Source organism: Tenrec ecaudatus, chromosome 9, assembly GCF_050624435.1.
Source record: "Tenrec ecaudatus isolate mTenEca1 chromosome 9, mTenEca1.hap1, whole genome shotgun sequence".
Taxonomy (NCBI): Eukaryota; Metazoa; Chordata; class Mammalia; order Afrosoricida; family Tenrecidae; genus Tenrec; species Tenrec ecaudatus.
The window spans coordinates 111,723,440-111,742,515 of record NC_134538.1 but is presented as its reverse complement, the minus strand read 5'-3'; the positions used below and the strand labels follow the sequence as shown (position 1 = coordinate 111,742,515).

At 38.8% G+C, this 19,076-nt stretch overlaps 1 protein-coding gene across 4 annotated transcripts in view; it reads left to right on the top strand.

The window, feature by feature from the left end:
- Window positions 1-19,076, top strand: part of DMTF1 (cyclin D binding myb like transcription factor 1) — a 55,559-nt gene that overhangs the window by 1,903 nt on the left and 34,580 nt on the right. For 3 of the 4 annotated variants that reach the window (XM_075558464.1, XM_075558465.1, XM_075558467.1), the window contains 3 exons: window positions 11,369-11,491; window positions 13,969-14,085; window positions 17,308-17,430. In XM_075558464.1, the coding sequence (XP_075414579.1) occupies window positions 13,977-14,085; window positions 17,308-17,430 (232 nt within the window). In that variant the 5' untranslated portion in view covers window positions 11,369-11,491; window positions 13,969-13,976. The remainder of the gene's footprint in view (window positions 1-11,368; window positions 11,492-13,968; window positions 14,086-17,307; window positions 17,431-19,076) is intronic. The other variant, XM_075558466.1, reaches the window with a different exon arrangement.

Here is a 19,076-nt window from a genome sequence, read left to right as displayed (position 1 = left end):
AAGGTCGCAGCATTAGGAAGCTTGAGAACCACTGAGCTGGATGATAGAGCCAAAATGCTATTGCCCTGTCTCTTCAACATTTAATCAGTAAGCACTGGTCGTTGCATTCATACTTAGAACCTTATGCTCATACTTGTAGCGCTTTGTAAGTACGCATATAATCTTTCTCTGTGCCAAAGCAGTCAAAAAACGTTTGAAATTAGGAATTGAGCTTCTAAAGCAGAAAGGCTGGGGGATAGTTATTGGTAGAGAATAATATCAAAAGTAGGGGTTAACTTTCTCATGCATATACTTTTAAAATAAAGTTTGGTTTTTAGTAATGAGAAAAAAGGTTCAGTACACCCTGTAGGTGCTTTGACTGTTGGGGGTAGGAGGACTTTATTTACACGGTTAAAACTCACTGCCCTCTTGATGCAGACTCGTAGGGACCCTGTAGGACGGGAGAACTGCCCCTGTAAATTTCTAACTTCCCAAAGTTTTATGGGAGCAGAAGTCCCTCATTGGGTACTGCTGGTGGTTTTGAACCTGTTAACCTTGCAGTTAAGTTAGCAGGCTAATTTGTAACTACCATACCACCAGGATTCCTTGTTTTATTTTGCAAGGTTATTTATGTGTAATTTACTCTGTAATCCAAAAAAAGTAAACTTGCCTACACCTTCCCTGCATAAATCCTTATCATTTTCTTCATCTCAATATCTGCACACCATAATTTTTATAGCTACTAAACTTACATGTCCAAGGATTAACATTGTTATTTTTAGTAACTGCTATTATGCTCCATTAAATATATTGGCTTACATTAAACTCCTATGAGGATGAACAAGATAATATCTTGAGGATTTACAACCTGGTGCATATATATGTTGAAAGCTACCATAATTTAAGAACTACAATAAAGTTGAGGGAGGTTTCCCCTTTTTTTAAATTTCATATGCCCAAAACTGAGTGGATGAGTTAGGTTTGGTGCAGCCCTATACATTGTGGGAGGGAAGTGTCAGACCCTTGAAATGATCAGGACCTAGATAGTTGTCCAATATATGTGGTAGTGTTTGCTTTCTTAGAGTTTCTATTTTGTTAAGTAAGTTTTTGTAAATCACAAGTCATGACGGGGTCGGTGGAGGTGGGTTGGGGTGGCACTGGGAAAGTTTGTGGGGAAATCTCTTAAATAACATTTTCCCATAAACTAAGGGAATCTCCTCATCCTCAGCTTGTGCAGTGATTCCATAAAAGTAAACGGGAAAGGCTGTCCACTGGATAATTAAACACAGAAATAAATTAGCAGGAGAACGCACACTGGAGAGCTCTTTATGAATGAGAATTATTGTCTGTGTAGTGTGTGTCTATTGTCTGTGTCTCCCCATCCCCACCCCCAATAAATGATGATGGTTGTTTAGTATGATGCGGCCTCCTTTTTTGTTTTGGTTGCATGCACTGTTGTAAAAGCCATTAGGTGTTGAAGCAGCAAAATAATCAGGTGTATTCACTGCTCCTGTGTTTCGGTATCTGAGGAAGTATATACTTTCATGTAAGTCAGGGATTTAGTGATAATTGCTAATTCCCTTTAAAAAACATCTTTCAGTGCTGTCTTCCATAAATTGTAACAGTTTTATTTATGATCTTTTAATTGTGGTTAATATTTAGTAATATGTGCCATTTCATTCTAAACATGTATAAGTCACATTGTGTTCATGTTGTACGCAATTTTTAATATTGAAATCATGTTATGAGGGGCTCATACAACTCATCACAATCATTGTGTCAAGCACATTTGTACATTTGTTCTCAAAAATTTTTCTTTCTAGTTGAGTCTTGGTATCAGCTCATTTTTTACCTTCTCTCCCTCCCTCACCCTTGATAATTTATAAATTATTATTTCATGTCTTACACTGTCCGATGTCTCCCTTCACCCACTTTTCTGTTGTCTGTCCCCCAGGGAAGGGGTTGCATGAGATCATTGTGATCGGTTCACCTTTCTCTCCCACCTTCCCTTTCTCCTCCTGGTATCTCTGCTCTTCATTATTGGTACTGAGGGGTGTGCACAAGTTTTAATGGGGAAAAAAATCTCTGCAGCCAAATACACATGCTAAGCTCTTGAATCGGTGGCCCTGCGTGAAACCTAGCATTTTTGCTTTTTAGTACATAGCATTATGTAATTGCCAAATCAGATCACCTTAAGTTGAGCCACACTACCAGTTTGCTACCATTTAATTATGAAATTGTTTTCATTAGTTGGTAATTAACATTCACATCGTAAGCAATTAAAGCCTACAATAAACCATTTAATGTCGATATACGGTCCATTTTACAGACTACTTGGTGACCACATGATAAGTTTATTCATTATTCTTGGTGTTCATCTATAGCTCTGATGTTTAAACCTTTCTACAGAAGAGCAAATCTAGGGGGCTCAGACACCACCATCCAAAAGTATCCTGAGATACAAAGTATTCACATTCTTATCTTGGCTAAAATCGGTATTGTAGAGGATATTGGGTTAGGTTTTCTGAAGACCTGTTTTGTCCATTTCAGCATATGAGAAATGATTATTACCTATTCTCGCGAAAACTTCCTTTTTAGCAAGAGTTTTTAACCAGTAAAATAAATTTAAGATATATCTCAAAAATTATGTATGAGCCCCTAATAAAATGATTTTTTAAAATTCCTTATCATTACTAAAGCAAGTCCCTCTTTTAGCACATCATAAGACAGCATTAGGTGTATTCAAAGATGGTGTGGTGGGTTGTGATACCAGTTCATCTGATAACAATAAGTGCAAAAAAAGTATGTAACTTGTGTTAATGTGATCTGAAAATTGTAAAAACAATGATAAGCCTTTGATCTTTACAAGACTTGGGTGATAATTATGAAGGTTAAAAAATATATAGTTGACACACAAACACACTACCACCACCACCACCCCTATTAAAAAAAAAATATATATATATATAGTTATATTGTACCAGATGAGGAAAAAGATACCAGAAAACAAAATGTGTTCTCACTGCCATATTAAAGAATGGCAGAAACTGCTTCATAGCCAAGGTTTCTTAATTTTTAGCACACTTAATGAAATTGTGTATGGTACTTTGTGTCCTGTAGCTTATTTGCTCTCCTTTTGATCAGAGATCTGATGCTGAATGTTCTTTATACAGTGTAGTCTCATCTTCCAAACTTGATCTATAACTTAACATCTAGGGACAGCAGCAACTGTTGACTCCAGGGCTACTCATGATCTCTACGAATAGCCTCCACCTTCCCCTCCCCCAACAAGTGCTATGCTTGGGAGCTGTTTCAATATACAGCATTAGCTCCAACAGGCTAGGGAAAAAATGTTTTTAACTTGTCCAGAAAATTAGAACAATTGTGTTGGCTCAATTTGATGGACACTCATCTAAAAGATAATCAATTTAACAAAAACGTTACCTCAATCATGGAATGGAGAATAGGCTAATTTCTGTAATATATGTCTATAAAAGAACTTAAAAAAATTTGTGGAGAAATTCCGTTATCTTTTCATTGCTTTTTTTACGTTTTGAAGCCCTTGTACTTATAGTCAGACCTGTGTGAGCCTGAATGCGATGGAACTTTGTGTGTGTTTTTTTCTGGTGTACAGTTTTTCTGCCTTTGACAGGGTGGGGTCTTGCTTCTTTTCTGTACTGTTCTTGGGGAAAGTATTTGAATTTTTCTCCTCTGAAAAGTTTCCACCTTAAAGATTTTCTGGTGTTGTTAAGTTTTACTCTTAAATGTTTTGCACCACATTTTAGATCTTTAGATAGCCTCCAAAGGATGGAAACATGCCAAAATTCCATTTTACTACTAAATTGGCTCTTATTTTTCAAGACCGTTCCTCATTTCTAGTTAGTGTAAAGAATTATTACAGTATATTACAAAAGGAGAAACAAGCTAATGGTGTACTTATGTGCTCCAAGTGGGACCAGAATTTTAGAAATGGGGATCTTTCTAATGTTTTTTAATGTTTTTCCTGTTAAGCCAAATGAAAGGGCAGAGAGGTGTTCCAGATACTGGTAGGTGTAATTTTATGTTAAATGAGTTGAAAAAGAAGCTCTAAATTAACTGTACCCTGCTCTCTCAAGTTGAACATATACCATATGTCTCAGTTCCTGTGATGGTCTCAGAATGCAAGTATGCGCTTCTTAGGTAGCTGCTGTGACCCACTGTAGCTACTCGCCACCATCAGATTTAAACCTCACCAGTGAAGTGTCTGCAGCTTGTCAAATTTTACCTCCTATGCTGTGTATTTCAGTAGAACTGCTTTCCCCACAACAATGAAACTACATTTACAAGGTTAACAGTGTTCTCTGTATTGCCAGATGAAATGAAGTCACTTTTACCAGTTTATCTTCCCAGCCGTATTTTCATAAAGTTGACTAAATGCTCCCTGAAAATAGTTTTCTTTGGATTGTCTTTAATGCCTTAGTTTCCGGCCTGTGTCACTGGTTGATAATTTTCAGTCTTCTTTGCTTGTTTATCTGCTTGGATTTCCAATGTTACAGTGAACTAGAACTGGAATATTAGTTTGCCTTCTGGCCGCTCTGACCTTTAAAAACAAGTTGGCTAACTCAGTTCTGTAGCTCCAGTTCTGGACAGTTGTTTCCCCACTTAAATAGCTACCTACCATCTTGACATCTTGGAAGGGCTTCATTATGCTTTGAAACTCATTGGCTATTCAAGCCCAAAGCTTAGGAATCCTTCTGAAGTAACTCTCCTTGGTCATCTCTTCCATGCCAATCTTGACCTTTGTAATAAATCCTTTGTCCAGTCTTCTCTCATTAATATTGTTCATTACCAAACCACAACCATCTTTTATAGCTTATACCATTACCTACACTATACTGCAGTATGAGTTATATTTTCAAGTAAAAATTAAAATTCCCAGTTTAAAACCTTCAGTGTTATTAATGTCCTGTGATGTCATTCTATATACCCAACATCGATTTCAGCTATTCTCCCTCTCTCTTGCTCAGAAACTCATGTAGCTTTGCCCTCCAAAACACAAATGCCTTAGAACCTCTGGGTCATGACCCGTTTCACAGGGTCGCTTAAGACCATCAGAAAACCTATTTCCAATGATCTTAGCAACCAAGACACCCACCGCTCCTCTGTCTCCAGGTGAGTCTACCCACGTGCACATAATACTCACAGATGAGTGAGTATCCAGTGTGAAGACTGTTACCCATGCTACACCATGCTTCAAGACAAAATTTCATTTATTTGTAATTAGAAATATTTTACAATATGTAATTACATATTTTTGTGATTAATCACTGATATATGTTTAATTTGTAACAATGAAAATACATCCGGCTTATCAGATATTTGTGATTAATCACTATGCTTTATGTTCAATTTGTAACCATGAAAATACATCCTACATATCAGATATTTACATGATGATTCAAAACCGCAAAATTGCAATTATGAAGTAGCAACGAAGATAATTTTATGTTTGTGGGTCACGGCAACATGAACTATTAAAGGGCCGCAGCATTAGGAAGGTTGAGAACCACTGAGAGTCTGGCTGCTGGCTTGAGGTCACATCCTTGCAGTGGTATGTTACTGTATTTGTCGATTGGGCAATGTAAAGTAGCTTGAGGATGTGTTGTAGTGCTTGTGGTAGGTTACTACTAAAAAGGGGTCTCTAGAGAGGAGACATATAGCACACACACACACGCAATAACTGAAGAAGCATAAGAAATGGTATTTGGCTCCAAGCACGGGATTGAGTGACTTGGGAACTAGGTTGAGAAACCACTGTACACTCTTTGCCTTCTGAATTTTATTAATAAACTCTCTTGGAAGAAGCATAGCTAGAATGCTCCTTAGAAGCAAGGATGGAGCGGCTTCATGTAATCAGAGGGAACCAGTTTCTAGGGGAGGATGTTGTACTGGGAAAATTTTTAAAAGATCTTTAGTAAGATGGATTAACCCAGTGTCTTTAAAAATGGAATCAACTGGATGAACTATCTGGATGAAAAACAACGGGACCGACAGTTCCAGGAGGACTTGGGGTGGGGGGGTAGGGGGGGGGTAAGGAAGTGGTGTTAACAAACCCAGGGACAAGGGAAAAACATGGGACCACAAATGGTAGAGAAGGGGGAGTGGCAGGCCTGGTGGGAAATGATCAAGGGTAAGGTTGCTTAGAGAAGAGGTATACTCTAGCCCAGGTGGCGATGAAGCATGGTAGTAGGGCAGGAGGAAGGTCAAGGGAGATGGAGGAAAGAGCTAGGAGTCAAAGGGCATTCATGGAGGTCTAGACAAAGACATGTACATGGAAATATATATAGGAGGATGGGGAAATAGATCTATGTGTCTATATTTATAGGTCAAGTATTAAGGTGGCGGAAGGACCTTGGGCCTCTACTCAAACACTTCCTCAATGCATGAATACCTGCTTTTATTAAATTGGAACTCTATGATGCTCACTCTCCCAACACAACGGCTGGAGCCAAAGTGGGTGAACAAGTAAATGTGGTAAAGGAAGCTGATGGTGCCCGGCTATCAAAAGAGATAGTGACTGGGGTCTTAAAGGCTTGAAGATAAACAAGCGGCCATCTAGCTCAGAAGCAACAAAGTCCACATGGAAGAACACACCAGCCTGTGTGATCGAGTGGTCCCAAAGGGATCAGTTACCAGGCATCAAAGAACAAAAAATCATATCATTGACTGCACACCTCCATGATAGGATCGCTGAAGACAAATGGGTGCATAAGCAAATGTGGTGAAGAAAGCTGATGGTGCCCGGCTATCAAAAGAGATAGTGTCTGGGGTCTTAAAGGCTTGAAGGTGAACAAGCGGCCATCTAGCTCAGAAGCAAAAAAGCCCACATGGAAGAAGCACACCGGCCAGTGCGATCACGAGGTGCCCAAGGGACCAGGTATAAGGCATCATGCAAAAAAAAAACAAACAACGATATAAGTGTGTGTATGTATGTGTATATATGTATATATGTATGTGTATATATGTATATATATCATATTAAATGAAGGGGGAAGTGCAGAGTGGAGACCCAAGGCCCAAGTGTCGGCCAATGGAGATCCCCTCATAGAGGGGTTTAGGAGAGGAGATGGGTTAATTAGGGTGTGAGGTAGTATCGATGAAGAACACAGCTTTCCCCCAGATCCTGGATGCTTCCTCCCCCCAACTACCATGATCCGAATTCTACCTTGCAGGGCTGGATAGGACAGAGGCTGTACACTGGTACATATGAGGGTTGGAGGTACAGGGAATCCAGGGTGGATGATACCTTCAGGACCAAGGGTGTGAGGGACGATGCTGGGAGAGTGGAGGGTGAGTGGGTTGGAAAGGGGGAACTGATTACAAGGATCCACATGTGACCTCTTCCCTGGGAGAGGGACAGCAGAGAAGGGGGGAAGGGAGACTCCGGATAGGGCAAGATATGACAAAATAACGATGTATAAATTACCAAGGGCATATGAGGGAGGGTGGAATGGGGAGGGAGGGGGGGAAAAAAAGAGGACCTGATGTAAGGGGCTTAAGTGGAGAGCAAATGCCTTGAGAATGATTGGGGCAGGGAATGTATGGATGTGCTTTATACAATTGATGTATGTATATGTATGGATTGTGGTAAGAGTTGTTTGGGTCCCTAATAAAATGTAAAAGAAGAAAAGAGAAAAAAATGATTAGGGCAAAGACTGTAAAAAAAAAAAGAGTGATAGCGGGAAGCAGGGGAGAAAATGAGCTGATACCAAGAACTCAAGTAGAAAGAAAATGTTTTGAAAATGATGATGGCAACATATGTACAAATGTGCTTGACACATGGATGGATGTATGGATTGTGATCAGAGCTGTCAGAGCCCTAATAAAATAATTTTTTAATGTGAAAAAAAATGGAATCAACATTACAATTGTGAGGTTGGCACAGAGCCAGTTAACATTTCCTTCTATTTTACATAGGATTGTTATGAATCTGAGGCGACGTGACATCATAGTAATAACTGATCATATAACTCAAATATGCGAAGACAAAAGTCAAGAGCATATACCTAAGCTGACATGGTGACAAAAATATCTTCATCTCGCATATAGAGAAGAGTGCTTGACACAAGGAGATGTGAGATTCATTTGTTGATTGAAAAAATATGTTTTTAAATTTGAAAAATAGCACAGAACTGTTCATCTGTAACATGAATTATACTTTGTTCTGTACATAGGTTGGTGGAGTCTGAAACAACTCAGTAGCACATAACATGAATTGAGTTCAATAGTTTTTTTAAATGGTGAAGCAGCCAGTTACGCTGCTTTCTTGTACTTTAAGATTTCTGTTTCAATGGAGTGGGAGGACTGGCGAAGTTACCTGGAGTAAGATTTATACCTCAATGATTGGAATATAAAACAGGACAGCTTTACTATAATATAAATTTAAGTATGAATTTTAAATATTTTCATTGTTAAGCTCATTTGATATGGTAATTTTCACCAAAATAGTTTAAAGAAATGTATGTAGATATTTGTTGTGATACAGAATAAGAAAATGTCTTATATTGGCAGCAGCATAAATGTCCAATATTGGGAAATTGTTAAATAATATCTTTATAATGTACTTATGAAATATAGATGACTCAAATACCTGCTTTGATGTCCTTAATGGGGTGACTTTCCGTGAATAACCTGTAAAAGAGGGTATAAAAATTATATCTGCACCATAGTCTCAGATACACAGTTTCCAAGCTATAAGATTGGAGAAACCACACCAAAGAGTCTGCTATAGGCTCATTTTGGTGAGTTTGCTGATTATTTTAATTCAGTTGTTTTTATTTTTGTACATTTCTTTCCCTCATTTTGTAGTATGGGGAAATCAGCTTTTTATAATCCAGCTTTTAAATGCAAATGGGTTCAGAAATCAGAATAATTCTGTAAATCTCTAATAGCTCTCTTGAGGTTTCTGTAGCAGAATCTTTACCTTCTCTGCTGTAAATTTATTTATGATAATTCTCAACTCTAACCATCCAGGAAATAGAATTCTAATTACAATGCTCTAAAAATGGGGGGGTTTAGTCTTAGTTTTTGCAGAAATAACCCCTTGAACCTTACGTCCTACTTAAAATTATTTCATTTACTTTTTGGGCAACATCAGTTATTTCATGTTTGTAAAGTCTCATTGTGTTTAGAATTTTACTTATAACCCAGGGATGGGAACAACAAGTGATCCAAATTGGTGGTAAGGAGTATGTAGGAAGCCTGGTAGGTTGTGACCAAGGGTAATATAACTGAGAGGAATTACTGAAACCCAAATGAAGATAGTGGGACACGAGGAAGTAGAGGAAAGAGCGAGGAGGCAAAGAGCATGTATAGAGGCCTAAATAAAGGCATGTACATATGTATATATATGAGGATGGGGAAATAGATCTACCATATATACTCGTTTATAAGCCAAGTTTTTCAGCACAAAAAAATGTGCTGAAAAACGGATTTGGCTTATACACGGGTCAGTAGTACCCCAGCGAGGACAGCGTCTATGATGACCTCACACCAGCTGAAGCTCTTCATTGGGATATGGATGATGATGAGGAATCCAGTTTTGAAGGATTTTAACTACATTTTAGCTTGGTTGCTGATTGAGCTCAGGGAATAGTACTCTTAAGGTATCATTATTGCTACCTTATTGTTTTTGTTGAGCCTCTTTTCCACTTACTGTGCTGGTTTACTAATGTTAAATGACTTGTCCTTTTATTTATGTTTTTATTTAAAATAAATATTTAAATACATTGCCCCACTGATGTCTCAATTTTTAGTAATTTTATTTTAATTTGTTTTGATTATTGAAACTCACCAATAGCTTCTGCATTTTCCACCCTAGACTTATACTCAATCAGTTTTTCTGGTTTCCCAGGTAATAATTAGGTACCTCAGCTTATACTCAGGTCGGCTTATATTCAAGTATATACGGTATGTGCATATATTTATAGGTTTAGTATTAAGGTAGCAGATGAACATTGGGCCTCCACTCAAGTACCCCTCAATGCAAGAATACTTTGTTCTATTAAACTGGCATTCCATGATGCTCACCATACTGACACAATCGCTGAAGACAAAGCAGGTGCATAAGCAGATGTAAACAAAGGTGATGGTGCCCTGCTACCGTCTGTGATCTTTAAAGGCTTGAAAGTACGCAAGCAGCCATCTAGTTCAGAGGCAAAGCCCACATGGAAGAAGCACACTAGCCTGTGTGATCACAAGGTGCTGAAGGGATCAGTTATTAGGCATCAAAGAACAAAAAATCGTATCACTGTGGATGAGGTGGAGTGCGGAGTGGGAACCCAAAGCCCATCTGTATGCAACTGGACATCCCTTTACCGAAGGGTCACGGAGAAGAAGCCAGTCGTGCAGTGTAGCAACAGTGAAACAACTTTCCTCTAGTTCCTAAATGCTTCCTCCTCCCCACCTCTACTATCATGATTCCAATTCTACCTTACACATCTGACTAGACCAGAGGATGTACACTGGTATGGATAGGAACTGGAAACAGGGAATCCAGGGGGGATAATCCCTTCAGGACCACTGGTGAGAGTGGTCATATCAGGGGGGTAGGGTAGAAAGGGGGAACCAATTACAGGGATCTACATATAACCTCCTCCCTGGGGGGTGGACAACAGAAAGGTGGGTGAAGGAAGATGTTGGACAGTGTAAAATACAACAAGATAATTTATAAATTATGGGTTCATGAGGGAGTGGGGGGAGGGGAAAAAGCTGATGCCAGGGGCTTAAGTGGAGAGCAAATGTTTTGAGAATGATGAACGCATCGAATGTATAAATGTGCTTTACACAATTGATGTATGTATGTATGGATTGTGATATGAGTTGTATGAGCCCCCAATAAAAAGATTTTTTAAAGTATTTACTTGTAATTTATATTTTTCTGACTCAATTTTTTTCATTCTACACATCTCTATACAGAGTTCTGCTTATATTAAAATGTTTGCTGCTTTAAAGTGAAATTTTCTGTGTATATAAAAGAGAATTTAAAAATAATCATTCCTGGTACTGTGAATTGAACTTTATTGGTTGATACATGCACAAGGTCATGCTACAGACTGGTACCAACATTTATAGAACCACTATTACAGTTGAATATGCTTATTTTTTTGTGGAATGCTTAACTGCCCAGTAAGATGAACTTTGCTTGAAAATCTTAGAGACTTGTAGATACAGTATATGTAAGCATTTATGCCCTCACATTGAAGGAATAGTTTTAGAAGGGCTATTTAAAGAATATCAGTTTTGTTTCTAGTTGATACATAACAAAGACCTTAGGATAGGTGTGGTCAGGATAACAACTAGCATTCGATATTTTGTCTGTAAAGCTGTTTAATGCTGTTACTTTTTTCAGAGTGCTGCAGCGGTAGGAGCATGGGGAAGAAGCAGTGTGGATAACATGAAAGTGATGCTGGTGGTTAAGGGAAGGCGACTTGATTCTGTGGGAAGGGCTGTCGCTGATCCATACGTTGTTCAGGTTAGTCCAGCTATGTTGTAATTTCTTTTTTAAAGCTGTAATATGGCCAGGAGGGTGGGGTGGAAAGGGGGAACCAATTATAGGGATCTACATGTAACCTCCTCCCTGGGGAGTGGACAGCAGAAAAATGGGTGAAGGGAGACATTGGACAGTGTGAAGATAGGACAAAATAGTAATTATAAATTACCAAGGGTTCGTGTGGAAAGGGAAAACGAGGTGGAGGGGGAAAAATGAGCTGATACCAAGAACTGAAGTAGAAAACAAATGTTTTGAGAATGATGATGGCAACACATGTGCCTGACACAATGGATGGATATATGGATTGTGATGGGAGTTGTATGAGCCCCCAGTAAAATTTTTTTTTTAAGCAAAAATATGTTTTGCCAGGCGAAGCCAGCCCCTAACACATCATCACGGGTCTGGTAGGCGCAATTGTACAGCGATAATAGTAAAGTCAGAGAGCATGAGAGATAAAATAGAGAAATATTGAAATAATGGAGTCAGACACATTTCATGGTACTTTGCTCACCTCAGCCCTGCTTGGTAATCCACGTGGAGAGAGCGAGCTATTTAATGCTAACAAAGGCTTTTATATTCTCTGGGGACATGCAAGGCCCCTAATTACAGGTAAAGACCCACTTCACAGGAAGGGACTGTGCTATAGGTAATACAGTAATGAGAGGGGGTGATCTAGGGGTATCCACGCAATAGGAAGAGGAGGGATTGGGGTATACATGTGGCAAGATGGGCGGATCCTAGATACAGGATGGCAGCCTAATTTTGGATATCACAGCTGGTTTGACCTGTTCCCTGGCTCAACTGATAGTGACCATTATCAGTAGGGTCTGAACGCCACCCACAACAGCAAGGAGCTGGGCCTAGTAGTCTGGCGACTAACTGCCTTCAGGGAGGATGTCTAAGCATCTGACCTCCCCCACAATGTATAATAAACTAATAAATCACCTGATCTGGGCCATTATAGAGGTCTAAATACAGGCATGTACACATGTAAGTATAACAATAGGGAAACAGATCTATGTAGCACATGTATTTATAGGTTCAGTAGTAAGGTAGCAGACGTGTATTGGGCTTCTACTCAAGTACTCCCACAACACAAGAACACTTCGTTCTGATAACCCAGCATTCTTTGATGCTCAGCTTCCTGACAAAAGTGCTGAAGACAAAATGGGTGCATAATGTGAAGAAAGTGGAACGTGCCCTACTATCAAAAGATAAGACATCTGGGGTCTTAAAGGCTTGAAGATAAACAAGCGGCCATCTATCTGAGAAGCAGCAAAACCCACATGGAAGAAGCACACCAGTCTGTGTGATCCTGAGGTGTAGGTGGGATCGGGTGTCAGGCATCAAAGACCCAGAACAAAAAATCATAGGTGTGAATGGACGGGGAGGGCAGAGTGGAAACCCTGAACATCCCCGCGCAGAAGGGTTCACAAGGAAGAGAGAAGCCAGTCAGGCTGCAGTGTAGTACTGATGAAACATACTACTTTCCTCTAGTTTTCCCCAATTCTTCCTTACAAATCTGGCTACACCAGACTATGTGCACTGGTACAGATAAGAGCTCGCAACACAGGGAATCCAAGACAGATTAAACTCTTCAGGACCAATAATGAGAGTAGCGATACCAGGAGGGGAAGGGGGGAAAGGGGGCAACTGATTACAATGATCGACATATAACACGTACCCCCAGGGGATGATCAATAGAGTGGTTGAAGGGAGATCAGGGTCATTGTAAGATATGAAAAAATAATTTATAAATTATCAAGGGTTCATGGGGCAAGGCGGGAAATGAGCTGATAGATACCAAGGGCTAAGTAGAAAATATTTTCTAAATGATGATGGCAACATGTACAAATGTGCTTCACACAATGAATGTATGCATGGATTGTGAGAAAAGCTGTTAAAGCCCCAATGAAATGATTTAAAATAAATAATAAATCACCAGATCTTTGCCAAGGAAAAACACATTTGCCTAGTTAGTAAATAATTATTATAACTATTAATAATATAACTAATATATTAATAATATAATTAATATAACTAATAATAATATAACTATTTGCCTAGTTAGTAAATAATTAATATAACTATTAATACCTAATAGTTACCTGTAAAAGCTTTTTGGGAAAGTGATTCTTACATCCAAGATAGAAGTTTTGATGGTACTTCTGCTAAAGTCTTAAACACCACACATATATACTGCAGCGGTGCCAGTAAAAAGTAACTAGTTGGTTGAGAGTTTCTCTCATATGACAAATTAGAACTTCTTTCATTGGATGTGGTAGAACGACCTTTTTAAGAAGCTGATGCTATATATTTACAAATATTCATACTGGTCACAGTATTGTAAATTATTACATTTATTTCTGAATAATGGGTTTAAATTTTAGGATACAAAGACTGGTTTGTGTTTATATCTAGAAATAACTTAAAATTGAAATGTGGACTCTTTTGTACAGATTTGAGTATGAGCACAGTTGAAGAGGATTCTGACACAGTAACAGTAGAAACTGTGAACTCTGTGACTTTGGCTCAGGACACCGAAGGGAATCTCATTCTTCACTGCCCTCAGAATGGTAGGTGAAGTTGTTCAAATAATACTTAAGAGTGTAGATTCCAAAGTTCCATGTCACATTTGATTCTTACTGTAATTGAGGCTTGTAGACTAGAAAGAAAAGTTGTGATTTTGAATCAGTGTCTTAACATTAGTTTTGTGGTTTCTAAAAATATTTTTAAATTTTCCATAAAAATTAGTCATTATCAATCTTCTAGCTATTTGATAAATAAAATGTGTTGAACTTCCGATGATGATGATGATGATGATGGAAAAATTTTCATAGGTATACTTACTCATTCTTTTATGAAAGACTTATTTTATGCTTTAATAGTTACCTATAATCCTTTTGAAACTAAGTAGGCCTGCCAATAGAAATAGAAAACTTATTTTGTGTATTAGAGAATTTTATACAACTATATGAATAGGATTTAATAGCACTTATAATGAATTAGGATTCAACAGTTTGGTCTTTTTTTGAAAAGCGGAGGTTTTCCTAATTTTATTTTGTTGAGAGTGTACGTAGTAAAATAGTTTTATACTCACAATTCTGTGATACTGATAACATTCTTGCAGCTGTAAAGCCATTTGCACCCTCTCTCATTAATAAACTCATCACTCCATAAAGTCTCTATGTGATCTTTCAAGTGTGGTAAATTTGATCCCACAGACTGGTGTTAAAATAGCGTAATGCTCGGGCGGGCAGGCTAACTTTAAGATGACTTTGGAGTATGTTTTTGAGTGAAGAAGAAATTTTAATATCATTCCAGGTAACTGAGTATACTTCTTTGATACAATACCCAAACTTGCAGTCTGTGGTCATTTTATTACTTCTCTACCTGTTTCTTCATTATTCGTTTTACTTTCTTAAGTTCATCTATTTAACCTACGTTCTCTTCTCATTTCAGCTTGTATAATATGGGTTCATTCAAACTAGTGTGTTTTTAACTACCAGTTGATATGTTAAAATGACTCAGTCTATATTTATTCTAAATTCACTATGCTTCTTATAAGCCAGGCCAAGTACTCTGCCATTGAGTCAATTCCAACTGATGACCACATAGGAAGATAGCAAGAATTTCATCTTGGTTACACAATCAGTGTCTCCAGAAGCGGTAGCCAAGAAATCAAATGATATGTTGTACTGGGCAGATCTGAGATCAAAGACCTTAAAAAGCAGAAGAACATAGAAAGTACAACAAACTGCCAGAAAAAAAGTCTTGGAAGCTGTATGGCCAGAAGACTGTCTGCTGTGCTTTGTACATGCTGTCAGAGGGGCCAGTCAGTCCCTAGAGAAGAGCCTTGCTGTGGAAACAGTTCTGACCTCCTCCGACATCCCAATAGCCACAAGGCAGAAGGCAGGCATGCCTCCACCCTCTGTGCTTCTTTACCACTTCTGACACAAGCCAGTCCTCCCCTGGGGCTCTTGTACCATTCCCTCCTTCTGATTTGCAGTGTTGGATTGTGCTTCTTCCCTGTGCACTTAGTTGATGCCTCATTCAGATGGTACTTGCTTTAAGACCCCAGATGCTATTCTCATCCGTTCTTGTAAAAGTTAACCCACAGTACATCTGTAGACACAGGGACATCCCCTCACAGAAGGGTCCCAGGGAAGAGACGAGCCAGTCAGGATGCAGGATAGCACCGACGAAACATACGACTCTCCTCTAGTTCTTCCGTGCTTTTTCCTCCTACTACCGTGACCCCAATTCTACCTTACAAATCCGGCTAGATCAGACCATGTACACTGATGTAGGTAAGAGCTCTCAATACAGGAAATCCAGGACAGATTAAACCCCTCAGGACCAATGAGAATAGAGATACCAGGAGGGTACAGAGAAGGTGGGGGAACTGATCACATAGATCTACATATAACCCTCTCCCAGGATATAAACAACAGAAAAGTGGTTAAAGGGAGACAGTGGTCAGTGTATGTAAGATATAAAAAAAAATATTTATAAATTATCAAAGGTTCCTGAGGGGGGGAGGGAAAAATTAGCTGATATCAAAGGCTCAGGTAGAAAGAATATGTTTTGAAAATGATGGCAACATATGTACAAATGTGCGTGATACAGTGTATGTATGGATTGTGAGAAGAGCTGCAAGAGCCCTCAGTAAAATGAATTTTTTAAGTTAACCATTTATAAATTGCTGATTTCTCCATGACTTCATCATAAATTTGATGGGTTTTATTCCCATTAGTTTTTAGCATAATTCGTGGTGCTTTGATAGGGACTCCTTTCAAACTAATGTCTTGGCCTTGTGGTGCCTCATGCTGGATCCTATTCAGACATGATCTCTTAACAAATCCCCTAAACAACCAAACTCAATGCCATTGAGTCTTTGACAACTCATAGCAACCCTATAGGACAGGGTAAAATTGTCTCTGTACAAGAGTAGAAAGCTCCATCTTTCTCCTACAAAGTAGATGGTTTTGAACTGCCATTTGTTTGCGTTTATTGTGGTGCCTGAAAATAAATCTGTGCATAGTTGTCTTTTTTTTTTTTTTTTAAAGACTACAGCTTGTTTATACATAGGGCCCCTGTGACTCAGCGCTGGCTTGACAGCACCTAACAGCTCTCAACATACTAATGAAGCCGATTGCTAGGTCTTCCCTCTGTGGACTCAGTGATGCCAGTGACCTTCCAGCTGCCTGCTTTCACCTCGTCACTGCACATTTTCCTACTGACAGGAAAAATCATTGTCCCTCAGCTTTTGTTTCTCCTTTTAGTATCTAGAAAACTTTCTCTCACCCCCTAGTTTGCATATGAAAGTCCTCTGTTTTGTGTTCTATAACTGCCTCTTCTAGCCACTTTTCCAGCACTATTCTAAAATTGTCCATTTGGGGAGAAAAAAAATTGTCCATTTAGCCACCTCCACTATAGTTTGTGCTCCTTGAAAGTCTGTTTTCCTGGTTGGTACTCGATAAATATTGTCAATGGATCTGCACACTGTTTACAAAATAATCAACCTGTCTGAAGTATATGGACAACCAGATAGTTTACAATACAAAATGTGATGTCTCAAAGGGTGACATATTTGTTCATAGTTTATAAAGATAAAAATATAAGCTAAGCTACTGCTTTAGACATAAAGAAGCTATTGCCCCTTTGCATCCTTATTACACAAATGGGGTTAGTTAATGGAGCAAAAAGGTAAGCAAATTATTCCAGAGTCATTGCCAGTTGGAGATTTAATCTTTCCTCATTGGTTAAAAATTTTGTTTGCTGTTTTGTTTCGTTAGAAGCTGATGAAATAGACTCAGAAGATAGTACTGAACCTTCGCATAAAAGACTTTGTTTGTCCTCTGAGGATGATCAGAGTATTGATGATTCAACTCCTTGTATATCAGTTGTTGCACTTCCACGTAAGTCATGATGACTTAAGAATATAGAAGATTGTTTTTAAATCAATACTAACTTGTGAAAAATTCATTTCGATAGAAGTGTTGGCATTTCTAGGAAGCTTAGACCAGTTATTTTTCTCTTCATAACTTCAGAACATACAGTGCTAATTTAATCATCACAATAATTCCACAGGGGAGTGTTTCTAAAACCTTCTAAAAATTTTACCTCCCAGTGAGCCATTTTCAGACTATTTTTCTATCATATCCCCGCCCCCAACCAGCACCTATCAGTATAATTTTAATACCACAGATAATAACTCTGTGGCCCCAACCATTGGAAAAGTCACAGGGATCAGTACTTTCTTGGTAGGCCGCATACACTTCATTTACATAGTATCTATAGTCAGCTTTGCATACTATTAATTGTTGACTGTTTATCAGGGAAATGTTAATCAACCTGGACAAAAGTAACAAGCTTTCTGGGGTAAGAAACTAGGGCATAGGTAACTTCTCATAGGTGGGGCAGTGAGGGGGGGGGGCAAGGGGATCTCAAGCTGTTTTTCTAAAGAATTATGTCCAAAGGCATGTAAAAGAACTCATTTCCCCACAACAATAGGTGTCTCAATGTATTTAAAATGACAGAGGTGTCCAGTTCTTATAAGTTCTTATACTTGCTTCTTCAGCATTCTTTTCTATCTTGTTAGTGTCAAGTCCATCCTTCTGTAGCGCAAATAAAAAGTTTAAAAGTATAATAGCAAATTGCTCTTTGATTTTTCTCTTCCAATCTGTCCTCAGAGCCTGTTGCCTAAACCTTGAAAATATTTACAGGATTTGAGCTATAGAAATACAGATGACCTTCACTTGCCGTCACCCTAGTCCAGTTACTTTTGTCTGGATTACTGCATTAGTCTTCTAACTAATCTTACTCTAATTCTTATCTCTTCAGTCTTCCTCTTAGCCTTCACAGTGATCCTGGTTTTTAAAAAAACAAGGCAGACTAAATCCCTTTTCTATTTGAAACCTTCTGGTGGCCTCCCGTCTCTGACTACAAGCAAAAGTATTTACAGAGGCCATGCACAGTCCCCTTAGTGGTCTTGCTCCATGTGCTTTAGCTATCTCGGCCTCCTTGCCCTTTTAGTGAATAGGCCATGCATGTCACTCTCACTTCGGAGCCTTTGCACTTGGCTTGCCTTTTCTCGAAATGCATTCTTTCAGGATGTGGATCACTTGGCTTCCTTCCTCATTGTGTGCTAGGGTTTGGCCACTTTTGTGGCCTAGGATCTAAAATTTCAGGAGCCCTGGTGGAGTAGTGATTACGCATTGGGCTGTGATCCACAGAATTAGCAATTGGAAACCACTAGCCAACTGCTAGTGAGAGAGAGAAGGACAGGTTTTCTCCTCCCACAAACAGTTAACAGTCTTGGATACTCACACGGTAGTTCTGCTCTGTCCTAAAAGGGTTGATGTGAGTCGGCATCGACTCAGTGGCAATGAGTTTGGTTTTTGGGAGGGTTTATCTAAAATTTCAAATAGCCTCTCTTACTCTCTGTACCTTCACTTTCCTGCGTTTACTTCTTGGTACTTTTCACCACATAGCGTATCTTGTTCATTTTGCATGCCCCCCCTACCGAAGACATAGCCCCAATTCCTAAAGCATGGACTGGTAT